The sequence below is a fragment of the Sinocyclocheilus anshuiensis genome, unplaced genomic scaffold (genome assembly GCF_001515605.1).
Source record: "Sinocyclocheilus anshuiensis isolate Anshui unplaced genomic scaffold, SAMN03320099.WGS_v1.1 scaffold108, whole genome shotgun sequence".
NCBI classification, from domain to species: Eukaryota; Metazoa; Chordata; class Actinopteri; order Cypriniformes; family Cyprinidae; genus Sinocyclocheilus; species Sinocyclocheilus anshuiensis.
In genome coordinates this window covers 520906-534446 of record NW_015554071.1, presented here as the reverse complement: position 1 = coordinate 534446, position 13541 = coordinate 520906, and the positions used below count along the sequence as shown (strand labels likewise).

The window sequence follows — 13541 nt, the reverse complement described above, 5'->3', positions numbered from 1 at the left end:
ATGTCGCTTAAATAAATATTTTGTATTTATACAGTGGTGGCCAAAATGATTAGAGCACTAGTATTTTCACCAGCTAAAAAATGTTTTGTAAAAAAATCTTTTGCTGTAGTGTGTCAGTACTAGGAAATATCAGTTTCCATTTCCAAACATTCATTTAGCCATTAATTGTAATAATCCAGTGAGATTTTTGTTTGCTCCACACAGAGATCTGATCTCACCATCATCCAGTCTGTCTGGAATGACATGAAGAAACAGAACAAACTAAGACAGACTCAATCCAGAAGAACTGTGGCAGCGTCTCAACGATGCTTCAAGAGACCTACCTGCAAAGCTACAGTACTGTTAAAAGCTTTAGGCACTTGTGTATAAATGCTGTAAAATGGGGATGCTGTCAAAAATAATGTCAGAAATAGATTTTCTTTATCAATTAACTTCTATTAACTAAATCAAAGCAACATTTGGTTTGAGCATCCTTTGCGTTTAAAGCAGCTTTTGCCCTCGGTGCACTTGCACATAGTTTTTTAGGTATCTTTGCAGGTAGGTTTCTTGAAGCATCTCGGAGACGTTGCCACACTTCTTCTGGATTGAGTCTGTCTCAGTTTGTTCATAAATATATATATATACTCATATAATATTATATATCATAAATAGCAAGATTCTACATTATTTCTAGGTTGTTAATTATATGTACAAATGTGCATTTTTGACTATGTTGGTCAAAAGGTGAAAGTGATTTGCACTTTTTGAGTCAAAATGCTGCTATTTTTGTAGTTTAATATTATTAATTTTAAAATTATATTGATACCATGAAAATTGCTAAATCATTTTGAAACATTTAGTATGATTTTTTTATGGTGTGAAGCAATTCTGCACTGTTCTGCTCTATATAACATAAATCTATATTTATATTTAATTTTTTATGAGGCAGCGTGACAAGCTACATTGCTGTCACTGGGATGCATATTGATTCTAGCTAATAATGCACCACTAAATCCACCAATGCAGGGTGTGAAGGTGTTATTATCATGAAACCATTAGTTGTCTGCGGTCTTCATCATCGTAATGCATGTAGTAGATGAGATCAGTCCACTTATGCATCGCATAAACACAACACTGGCTACACGTGTAGGATGCATAGAGATGTGTTTCATGTTCACGCATCGCTCTCTCAGCAGCATCCACACCTGAAGATGTCAGCTTTGGGGGCCCCTGCGGCTCCCGCTCCGCCGGACCTGAGCCACCTCACCGAGGAGGAGAGGAGGATCATCCTCTCGGTCATGGAGCGGCAGAAGAAAGAGGAGGAGAAAGAGCAGTCCATGCTGAAGTAAGCTTGTGGTCAGCACCCTTAATAGGGGGCGAGGAGGACTGCATTTGTCTCTTTAAACGCGCTCCCTCCTGTCGTTTTCAGCATGACTGTCTCCTGAAATGTAATACGTCTGCTTACGTCGACTGTCAATATTAGGCTATTGTTGAGACGAGCGCGGACAAAACAGAAGGGGTAGCCGTCAGAGGGGTCAATGTCACGCGTCTGGCGGCTTTTCGTCGCTCGCGTGCCGCGTGTGGATGTAGTATTTCGCCTCTGGTGGGCTGGGTTAGCTGTGGGCGCCATCTTCGCTAAAAATCCCACCAGCCGCCGTTTATACCAGAGATTACTACAAGTTTGAATGCGTGCTGTCGAATAGGTCAGGCGTTAACTATTAACGCGACGCCCAGCGCGGCGATGTTTGCGCGATTGCGCTTGCCATGGAGCCCGGCGCGGTGTTTTCAGCACCACGGCGCTGTCCGCTGCGGATGTGTGTTTCTCTGACAGATCAGCCTTCCTGTGTGTGTGTGCTTGTTTGTGCTACATTATGGGGACCAAATGTGATAGTAAAAGCTGAAATTTTTTTAAATTTGGTCCACACGAGGAAAACATTTATTAAAAATAGTAAATGATGCAAGCAGGTTTTCTGTAAGGGGTAGGTTTAGGGGATAGAAAATATGGTTTGGTCAGTATAAAAGTAATAGAAGTCTATGGAAAGTCCCCACAAACATGTGTAGGTGTGTGTGTGTGTGTGTTTGCTTGACAGGCCTTATTAATTGCAAGGGTGCACCTGTTTTTCTTGTGTGTGTAGAGGTAGTTGATATCAAGCAGTGAAAGTGTCCCGCAGTGTGACATGAAACACTTCCTCTAAGTCTGTCTGAAAAAGCACTGGACCAGTAATTCTTGTTTAAGTACTATAGTATTTTTTTTTGTAGTTTTGTTTGTGTATGCATGTGTGTGTGTGTGTGTGTATACAGTGGTGGCCAAAATGATTAGAGCACTAGTATTTTCACCAGCTAAAAAATGTTTTGTAAAAAAATCTTTTGCTGTAGTGTGTCAGTACTAGGAAATATCAGTTTCCATTTCCAAACATTCATTTAGCCATTAATTGTAATAATCCAGTGAGATTTTTGTTTGCTCCACACAGAGATCTGATCTCACCATCATCCAGTCTGTCTGGAATGACATGAAGAAACAGAACAAACTAAGACAGACTCAATCCAGAAGAACTGTGGCAGCGTCTCAACGATGCTTCAAGAGACCTACCTGCAAAGCTACAGTACTGTTAAAAGCTTTAGGCACTTGTGTATAAATGCTGTAAAATGGGGATGCTGTCAAAAATAATGTCAGAAATAGATTTTCTTTATCAATTAACTTCTATTAACTAAATCAAAGCAACATTTGGTTTGAGCATCCTTTGCGTTTAAAGCAGCTTTTGCCCTCGGTGCACTTGCACATAGTTTTTTAGGTATCTTTGCAGGTAGGTTTCTTGAAGCATCTCGGAGACGTTGCCACACTTCTTCTGGATTGAGTCTGTCTCAGTTTGTTCATAAATATATATATATACTCATATAATATTATATATCATAAATAGCAAGATTCTACATTATTTCTAGGTTGTTAATTATATGTACAAATGTGCATTTTTGACTATGTTGGTCAAAAGGTGAAAGTTATTTGCACTTTTTGAGTCAAAATGCTGCTATTTTTGTAGTTTAATATTATTAATTTTAAAATTATATTGATAGCATGAAAATTGCTAAATCATTTTGAAACATTTAGTATGATTTTTTTTATGGTGTGAAGCAATTCTGCACTGTTCTGCTCTATTTAACATAAATCTATATTTATATTTAATATCATGTTTATGTCATTTAAACCTTTTTATGCCACTTTTTGAGTCAAAATGCTGCTATTTTTGTAGTTTAATACAAATTTGATTACAAATGATATTAATAGCAGGACAATTGCTATATCATTTTGAAAAACTGAGTATACCTTTTTATGGCGTGAAATGATTCTGCACTGTTCTGCACTATTCAAGATAAATGTATATTTATATCTATATCATATTTATATAATTTAAACTTGGATTTTTATGGCATGAAATAAAGAAGATTCTGCATTGCTTCTAATCAAATGCAAGCAATTGTATTTTTGACTATATTGGTTGAAAAGTCAAAATGATTTGCACTTGCTACTGTTTTAGCTTAATACAAATTCCAGCACATATTAATAGCATGAAAAATAAGCATGAATTGGAAAATATCCCTCTTTTGTTTTAATGTGTGCAGCATTTGATCTGCATGAGCTCCTCAAGTTTGTATGAAAACTGATGATCGTGTTTTCAGCACGATTTGAGCATCTGAACGTCTGTTCAAAGAGTCATATGATCATGAACTACTCATGACCTGGAGTCCACTGTGATACAGTCATCTGTTATTTCTGTATAAAAACACACACTAGACATTGCTTTTGACATACTAGAGACAAACTGATTGCTGAGAATTGATGGTTTTATCCACATTTATCCACGTATTGCTCAATGCCTCAAGGCACTTGGTAGAATTGAAAATATTTATTTCAACTATCCCATAATTGAAAACTGATGATCGTGTTTTCAGCACGATTTGAGCATCTGAACGTCTGTTCAAAGAGTCATATGATCATGAACTACTCATGACCTGGAGTCCACTGTGATACAGTCATCTGTTATTTCTGTATAAAAACACACACTAGACATTGCTTTTGACATACTAGAGACAAACTGATTGCTGAGAATTGATGGTTTTATCCACATTTATCCACGTATTGCTCAATGCGTGGATAATGCGGCACTTGGTAGAATTGAAAATATTTATTTCAACTATCCCATAATTAAGCATCTGTTTATGGAGCAGTCTTGCGCTGTGGTTCTGCATCTTGCCCTTAATATTTGCTCTCAGATGCAGTGGGCTTTGTGTTTAGAGAGATTATTTACTGGAGTGGCCCAGTTGGCTCCACGGTCCAGGGCTGGACTGAACCCAGTGAACCTCCAGAGCTGTGCCAGAGCTCCGCTCCCGTCTGACAGGCATCACTGCCAAACAGCGTGAGCTTCAGCTGCGCCACGTGCCTGTTTGTTGATAGAGAACTCAGACCAAACCGAAACTGGTGTAACTCACCTCCAATGCTCAAGTTTCTAGTATTATCGCATGATTGTTCTAAAAACTCAATGGACTCAAGCTCTCAGTGTCACACTTCCAGAGTGTACTGTTGGGATACTGCTGTGTTTTGATGCCTCGAGACTGTTTATCAAGCTCTTGTGGTGGCAGAGTTCATGTTTCTGATAAGCCATATCACTGATGTTCTGCATAATGCAAACATGTCTGGGTTATTGCTGAAATGGTAACTGTTCAGTTTAGTTATTTGTTTATGGTGACATACCACCGGTCAAGGTTTTTCTCTCTTTTTTTTTTAAGTAATGTATAAGTTTACTCAGCAAGGATGCGTAAAATTGATCAAAAGTGACAGCAAATACATTTATAATGTTACAAAAGATTTTTATTTCAAATAACATAATTCATCAAAGGATCCTGAAAAAATGTATCACGGTTTCCACAAAAATAAAAAATGGAATGTTTCTTTAGCAGCATGTTATTATGATTTCTGAAGGATCATGTGACACTGAAGACTGGAGTAATGATGCTGAAAATTCAGCAATTTATATCACAACAATAAATGACATTTTACAATATATTCACATAGAAAGCAGTTATTTTAAATTGCAATAATATTTCACAATATTACTGTTTTTACTGTATTTTTGATCAAATAAATGCAGCCTTGGTGAGCAGAAGAGAGAGAGAGAGAGAGAGAGAGAGAGAGAGAGAGAGAGAGATTACCAAATCATTTGAATGCATGTGTGCATATAAAATCTGCAAAGTTTGAGATTTTCACTTCCACCCCAAATTATCTGTTTGCACTGTTGTTGTGCTGAAAGTATAATAGGACATTGATAGCTTAAAAAATCAATGCGTTTACTGCCAGACTCAAACGCGCCAGAGTAACTACTGAGCATTTTGGACACATTTCAACCTCAAGTGAGATTTTCCAAATATTCCACATGAGTAATTGCTATATTTACATTTACATTCATTCATTTAGCAGACTGGTAACTCTTTATTTTACAGTGTCTTTGTTACACATTACAAAAAAGTTCACAGCACGCATCTCCAAATAAACCGCATGTTGTGAAAACATTATATGAATGTCTGTTTTATTCTTGGAGAGACTGTATTTAAAGCTCCTTAATGGCGGTGTCGGCAGCTGGCATGAACTTGTTTGACTGACACAGTTTTGTAAGGCCTGTGCCACTGGAGATCTCACAGTCACTCGGTCAGATGTCAGTCTCTCTGATCTGGGTTGGATACTGTGGCTTAATCTGATTGCTGTCTTATTAATTCGTAGTCTGTGTAGTTCACCGTGTCTTCCTCACAAATGTGTAATTAAGTTTAATAGATTCTTAACATCCAAGAAAAACATTTTAGAAGAGCTTGCTGTTTTTTTCTAGTCTAGTTTCTTGTGCATGTTACTCCAAGTTCAAGTCAAGCTTGAATTTATGGTAGTTTTATAGCATTTGGATTTAAAACATACACTGAAACACTCATCTTAAAGGGACAGTTCAGCTAAAAATTAACATTTTGTCATCATTTACTTAACCTACATGAGTTTCCTTCTTCTGTTGGACACTAAATAAGATATTTTAAAGAATGCTGGTAGCCAGTTGACAGTTGCCATTGACTTCCATAGCATGGCAACAAAATTCTATGGAAGTCAATGGCTACCGTCAACTGTTTGGTTACCAACATTCTTTAAAATTTCTTCTTTTGTGTGAGTGAATAAATGAATTTTCATTTTTGGGTGAACTATCCCTTTAAGAAAGAGTTTATTTGCAAAAACAGATAAAACTGTTTTTTTTAATTTTCAAAAATGTGACCCTGGAGCACAATTTTTATTAATTTCGAAAAATTGACCCTTATGACTGGTTTTGTGGTCCTGGGTCACGAATCATGTTTTTTATTATGTCATCATGTTTTTAATTGTGTTTTATTTTGTTAGTTAGCTGTATTTTTTTGTTATTTTTTAACCTAATCAAAATAACCCAACTGCAGTTAGTTTGAGATTAATTGGAATGCACAATGAAAAAACACGATTATTGAAAATGGTTAAAAACTGAGTTATCTGTTTTTGCAAATGAACTCTTCATAAACTTTATATCCAAACACTATAAAACTACCATACTTTAAAGCTCGATTTGAACAAGAAGACACCTAACCCATTAAAGTTGAACTATTTTTAGACAAAAAACATCTTGTATACATTCAGAGTAACATCTTTAGCCATTGCATGTGTAAATTTAATTTACACAAGCTTTTTAAAACTTGTCTTGAGACTCCTGCCATCTGTGGGATTCAGCTGTGCTTCGTAGCTGTTTTTGAATGTAGTTTTGCACATCGCTGAAATCAGCGGCTGATGCTGAAATGCTTTTTGGCAGAGCAGCACACAAACGGCCATCTGAGGCGACACGGTGCTTTCTAGCAGATACGTTCATATCTTGTGCTCTCACACTCTCCTGAGTGTTAAGTGCTCTGAGAGTGATGATCTTTGGAAAAATGAGGCTTCTTATGAAGATTAAAGAGTTTTTGCTAAGTCAGTCATGTGCTGGTTAAGTATTAATCAAGCAAGTGCAGACCCACTGCAACATGCTGGAGTTGGTATCTTCGTCTCTGTGTGTCTGTTTTGATAACTGAAGTCTCACACACAGGCTCTGGTCTGGTAATGTAACTGTTGCTGGTTTGGTGTCAGGTAGAGTCACTTATGAAATGAATTACTGGGAAACGTCTGTGCCCTTGGGTCAGACACTTCACCCCAGCATGCTCCAGCGGGACAGTCACACCGTATACGCTTTGGAAAAACACGTCTACTAAATGACAAATAAACTAGTCTGTCTAAAAACATATTGCTGTATCTATTATGAGCCTGGATTGAGTCTGGATTGGCTTCTGAGATGGGGTTTGATTGGACTGCATGCCATAATGTAGATAGAGAGATAATAGAGATAACCCTGTGGGTTTTCCTCCACACAGCACACTCTGAGTGAGTACAGCATTTAAGAATTAGGGAAGGTTGTGCCTCTTGTTTAGTGATGTCATTAGTCGCTCAGCTGCTCTGTGATTGGCTGCCTAGTCAGATACACTGTTGCTTTAAATGGTCCCTTTATCAGAGTAAAGCCACATGAGGCATATTCCATTCACACTCCATTCAAACATTTGTGTCTGACCAGCTTTTATAGATTTTGAAGCTTAAAGACAATCGGCAGAAGTAAAAAGCTAAACATAGGCTATAAATGAACTATAGTCACATGACTTCAGGATCACCACCATTAAGCTTCCGACAATTCTGTTAATCTTTATTTAAAACCATTTTGAGTTAGAATAGTTTGTAAGAGGCTGTGAAAGTGACTAGGTGTGATGATTCCCATTTACACACTTGTTAGCAAATGCCTTTTTTCAAAATCACAAGGGCGTGTATTGCTATTTTATGATGTAGAATAAAATGTGAAAATATCTTGAGCTTAGTGTTAGACACAGACCTTATTTCAAGCATTAAACCAAAAACCCATTCAAAAAATAGGAAAAAGAGCCTTAGGACGATGGAACCGAAAGTGATGAAATGCAACTAATTTTGGGGTTTTAGCCTACAAAAGTGCATCATTCCTGTAGTAGCACTCCATTGCACTAAATGTGAATAGAGTAGATGTGTTTTGTTTTCCCCTTGAGTTCTGAACAAATATTAACTGAACAAATATTGGCGTTTTCAGGTTTGGAATTTGCCCTAGTTGATATCCTCTGTACAAAATACATTACAACATCAAACTGTGCTTAATTCAAGTACATGTCAACTTATTCCACTAACCCTCGACAATTAGTTGACAAGTAATTGCAAAGTTGCTTATAGTAAACTGGACCATCGAAATAAAGTGTAACCTTAATAACTGGACATTTTGGAGAACCATTCATATTGCACTGCATCCAGACTGGCTTTATATTAAAAGTCATGCCAATGGATGTCTGTATCACTCTCACAACACACTCTCAACCTGTCCATAGCATCTGAATGAGCTGAACACAGCTGATGTAGTTTTCATAAACGAGGACAGACGATGTTTATAGACCCTAAATGCAACACTCATGCACTGCTTGCTGCACACTGTGCAGTATATATACTGCATGCTAGTTTGTAAAACTGTACTGTATGCTGCATCATGCTGGTATTCCCTGCATGCAGAGCGCACATACTGTACACATATAAATAGTGCATACTGCAGAAGAGTAGTGCTACAGTATGAATGATGCTACAGTGGTGTAAGTGCACTTGATCTCTGCGTCTAAGCTGCATTAGGACTCAGTGTCGGGCATTTAGGAGCGCCGCTGCTGATTGGCTGACCACAGCTAGTAATCTCTTTACGTGTTCAAAGTACACAGTGTTTACACTGGGGTTTCCACTGGACTGCTCTTTGACTATAAACTATTTCCATATGACAGTGCAGGAATTTATTTTTTTTCCCCATGTGATGCTGTAAACACTTGCTGAGCATGCTGTGTATGAGCTTTTATGAGATCTCAGTCTCAAGTAATGAGTTTATGTCAGGTCTGTTGTGTGAAGACGTTGTGTAACAGGATTGACACTTATAGTAACCCATGCTCATTGGCTCTGCCTTACAAAGTTGCTGTATAAGTATACTACTTTTCAATCAGACTAGTGTATACAACAACAGTACAGTAATTGCATTTTTTCCCCAATTATTTTATAGCCTTGTACACCGTTTACGTTTAAATATATATTAAATACTATTATTAAATATGCAAAGATTTCAAATGGTACCATTCTACATTAGAGTCCAGATATAGTTTCAAAAACTAAAAAAGTTTTTTTTTTTTTTTATTACTTTAATCCAGTTATGTGCAAGTCAGAAAAAATTATAATAACAATACAAAAAAAATAAAAATAAAAATTCTGTGAAATGTATGGTGGAAAAATGTCAGCTGTGGTTGCTTTGCTGTAAAAAAAAAAAAAATGGTATAGCAACATTTTAGGTTTTACAAACTGAACTTAAATTTACAGGAAATAATGTATATTTCATTAACTGATATAAAGTTAATTTTCCAACCTACTAAAAATGGTTGTACCTTTATAATATACTGACAATCACTATAAATGGTATGAGAAAGTCACGCGATGAGTTTATCACAAGCTGAAGTAAACTCTAGGTGCACATAATGTCATACACACAAACACAAAAACATGACATTTTAATGTACATAACTGATAACGAAACTAAAAAACAATAATTTAAATGAATCCATAAATGACACAGAGAATTCTGGGAATGTCAATTTATGTTTTTAACTGTAAATTATGAGATGAATATCACTTTCAAACACAGTATTTACTGTAAAAGTTGATGAAATGTCCCGTTAGATTCATTCGTTCTTCAAACTTACGGTTAACCAATTAACAGATTTTTACATTGCATTTTTACAGTCTTTAGTGTTAAAATTACACACATTTTTATAGCCATGAAAAAGAAATACCCAGTTTATTCATTAAACATGTGGTAGGCCACATTAAGCACATTGCATTGTGGGATATAGTGTGTTTCATGCAGTGCATCCTGGTTGTGTCATACATTATGGCGACTGCATGCATACAGAAAATGAGCATAATGTTGAGTACAGTATGTATACTGTATGCTGCAGAAATAGTGAGAACAGTATGGTTGTGTTCAACTGTATGCTGAGCATTGTGGATGTGAAGATCTGTGCATCTCAAAATCATGCTGTGATATAATAGTTCTCAGATGAACAATGTGTTAATTGGCTAATTATGACGGGATTATGGGATGTTACACAGAAGGTCTTTAGATTAAAGATTAATATTAGAGCACATTGCATACAACACCAAAAATCACATATAAGGCAAAACATTTATATATGGTTTATTCTCTTTATGTTAATGTGTTTCATTATGTGATTTTTAGATTCATGTGTTTTTTTTTTCATATTTTTTTGTAACACTCATGATCTATGTTTATTTATATAATCATCTGCCTATGTATTGGGGCTGCCATTAGATAGAGCTTTATTGATCTTATAATTTTCTGAAGTTGCTTCTCAAATGCTGAATTTGGTTAATTTTGTATCAAAATATAGGCAACACGAAAGCACATTTCATACACAATGTAAATGTTTTACATAAAAATGATTTAAAATCATCATAAAATAATCACAACAGATGCACAAGAAATAAGAAGAACAATAAAAGCAGGAGAATAAAAATGATTATTAAAATGTATTAAAATGGTGAAGACCATCCATTTCTAGGATATATTTACATAAACTCTGATGAATAAATTAGCAAATTTACATGAATCTTTGCAAATTCATCATTCTTAAACGTCTACTAAATTATGCTAAAATTAGTGCTGGGCAACGATTAATCGCGATTAATCGCATCCAAAATAAATGTTTTTGTTTACATAATATATGTGTGTATACAGTGTATATTTATTATGTATATATAAAGACACACACATACAGCATATATTTTGAAAATATTGACATGTATTTGCATGTATGTATTTATATTCATATAATTTATATATAAATATATAAACATATCTTTCTGAAATATATACATGCATGTGTGTGTATTTATATACACATAATAAATATACACATATATTATATAAACAAAAACTTTTATTTTGGATGCGATTAATCGTTGCCCAGCACTAGCTAAAATAAAATGGCATTTAATGCATGAAATGTATTGCTATTTATAATAATAATAATAATAAATAAGTTGGCACGCTAATTTGGCAGCCCTAATTTATTTATTTCATTTGTTTCTGCTTCGTCAGTGTTTGATTTAGTCTGTTGTTTTGCCCTGTGTGTGTGCTGAGCTGTTGAACATGTCTTTTTAGGGAACCTCCTAAAGAAGACACAAAGCCTCAGTCAGCTCAGTGAGTACAAGACAACTCTTCCAGCGTTCACCTTCCTTTTCCACCCTTCGCTGTCTGTGACACATCCCTCAGAGCTGCCCCGTGATCAGTTGTTTGGCTCTATGATGTCCTGTAGTTGGTACACTTGTACAGCATCACCTCTAGTTTTCTTAATACTGAAACTGTTCCTGTTTTCTCACCCTACTAACCGTTTTATCCGTTCAGTAGCACATCTGTGTTGCTGTAGTGATGTAGTTGGTCAGCTGCTCCTCCACAGTGCTCCAGTAATACAGCACTACTGTCCTCTTGTGATTCAGCTGCTTTCTCCTCCCTCAGTCCTAAAGCTGCTGTTTCTCTCATCACTCATCTCTTTTTAGTCAATTCTAATGCATTACCAGTTAAACTATGTGAGCATCCTTCAAACAAGATCAGTTTACTTAAGTGGCATTAGACTTGTTTTAAGAGACTATATCTTTAACAAAATATAATTTAATTTGAAAAAAAAAAGTTTAAATAGTTTTTCTTGTTTTAAGAATATACCTTTTATTACCAGTAATTTATTTGTAAAACAAACAAACAAACAAACAAACAAAGGTTTAATGTATTACATTTTAATTTGTAAAATGATTTTTAATGTGAAAGTTATTTTTGTGGAAACCATGAAATTTTTTCAGCTTAAACTTTTGGTCAATTAATGAATCCTTGCTAAATAAAATTTCATACATATGTTTTAAGAGACTATATCTTAAACAAATATATTTTAATTTGTAAAAAAAAAATGCTTAAATTGTTTTTCTTGTTTTAAGAATATACCTTTTGTTACCAGTAATTTATTAAAAAAAAAAAAATCCTCTAAAAGTTTTAATGTCTTTACAACAAAAATACATTTGTTCTCAAGTACATTATAAAAACAACAACAACAACAACAATAATAATAATATAAATGCAGTTTTATTGCCGTATATATTTAACTTTCAATGTTAAAGCAAATTTTTTTTTTTAAACCATGACATTTTTTCTGCTGACACTTTAGATCGATTAATGCATCTTTGCTAAATAAATTTCATACATGCATACATACAAAGAAACTGATAAGATTCGACATATACGGTGATTACCAGTCGCAATCAAGCATTACAGCACAGTTCAACAAAATGTTTAGGGATTTCTTGGTGTCGTCCCACCAAATTGGAAGTGTTAGAGGAACAGACAGAAACACACCCCTCGGTTTTTGCCACTTGATGTTGCTGTGCTTGTCTGAACAGGTGGAATCCTTTCAGTGGAATCACTGAGCTGGTTAGTAATGTCCTTCAGCCCCAGTCAAAGTCCCCCAGTGAGGAGCAGCCCAAGCCGTAAGTACAGCGCAGGGCCTTCAGTTCATACTGCTGGAAGGAATAGTTCACCTAAACATGAACATCTGCTCACCCTCAGGCCATCCAAGATGTAGATGAGTTTGTTTCTTCATCAGATTTGAACAGAGAAATGTAGCATTATGTCACTTGCTCACCAATGGATGCTCTGCAGTGAATGGGTGCCGTCAGAATGAGAGTCCAAACAGCTGATAAAAACATCACAAGTAATCCACACCACTCCAGTCCATCAGTTAACATCTTGTGAAGTGAAAAGCTGCGTGTTTTTCAGAAACGTCTCGGTTACGTATGGTAACCCTCGTTCCCTGAAGGAGGGAACGGGAATTGGGATATCGCTTCGATAGACCAATCTACTTCGAGTGTAAACTAAACGAGCCAATGCACATTGGCATGCAATTATTGCATCCAGCTGCCGCTGATCACAGCGTGAGTATAAGGCAGCAGGTGCAATGCAAGTGCGACCCGGCCGCTCAGCGGTGGTACAGCAACCGTGGCGACGGGACGTGACGTCTCCGTCCCCTCCTTCAGGGAACGAGGGTTACCATACGATTGCCTCTTACAACACGACAGGGGGTAGTGCAGCCTGAAGTGCGCAACCCACTCGACACTGGAACGACCACCGCTGAAGCGCCGTCCCGCCAACACAGAAAGCTTCCGAGAGCGTGCTGAACTCGTAGTTCTCGAAATAAACATAGAACAGAACGATGTTGTCGCTCGGCTCCCAAGCGAAAAGCTGGTATGCATTGCACCTGCTGTCTTATTATACTCACGCTGTGATCAGCGGCAGCTGGATGCAATAATTGCATGCCAATGTGCATTGGCTCGT

The 13541-nt window shown here is 36.3% G+C and overlaps 1 protein-coding gene across 2 annotated transcripts in view; it reads left to right on the top strand.

The window, feature by feature from the left end:
• Positions 1-13541, top strand: part of LOC107668707 (regulating synaptic membrane exocytosis protein 2-like) — a 162303-nt gene that overhangs the window by 1708 nt on the left and 147054 nt on the right. For both annotated transcript variants that reach the window (XM_016460673.1, XM_016460674.1), the window contains exons 3-4: positions 11328-11366; positions 12611-12697. In XM_016460673.1, the coding sequence (XP_016316159.1) occupies positions 11328-11366; positions 12611-12697 (126 nt within the window). The remainder of the gene's footprint in view (positions 1-11327; positions 11367-12610; positions 12698-13541) is intronic.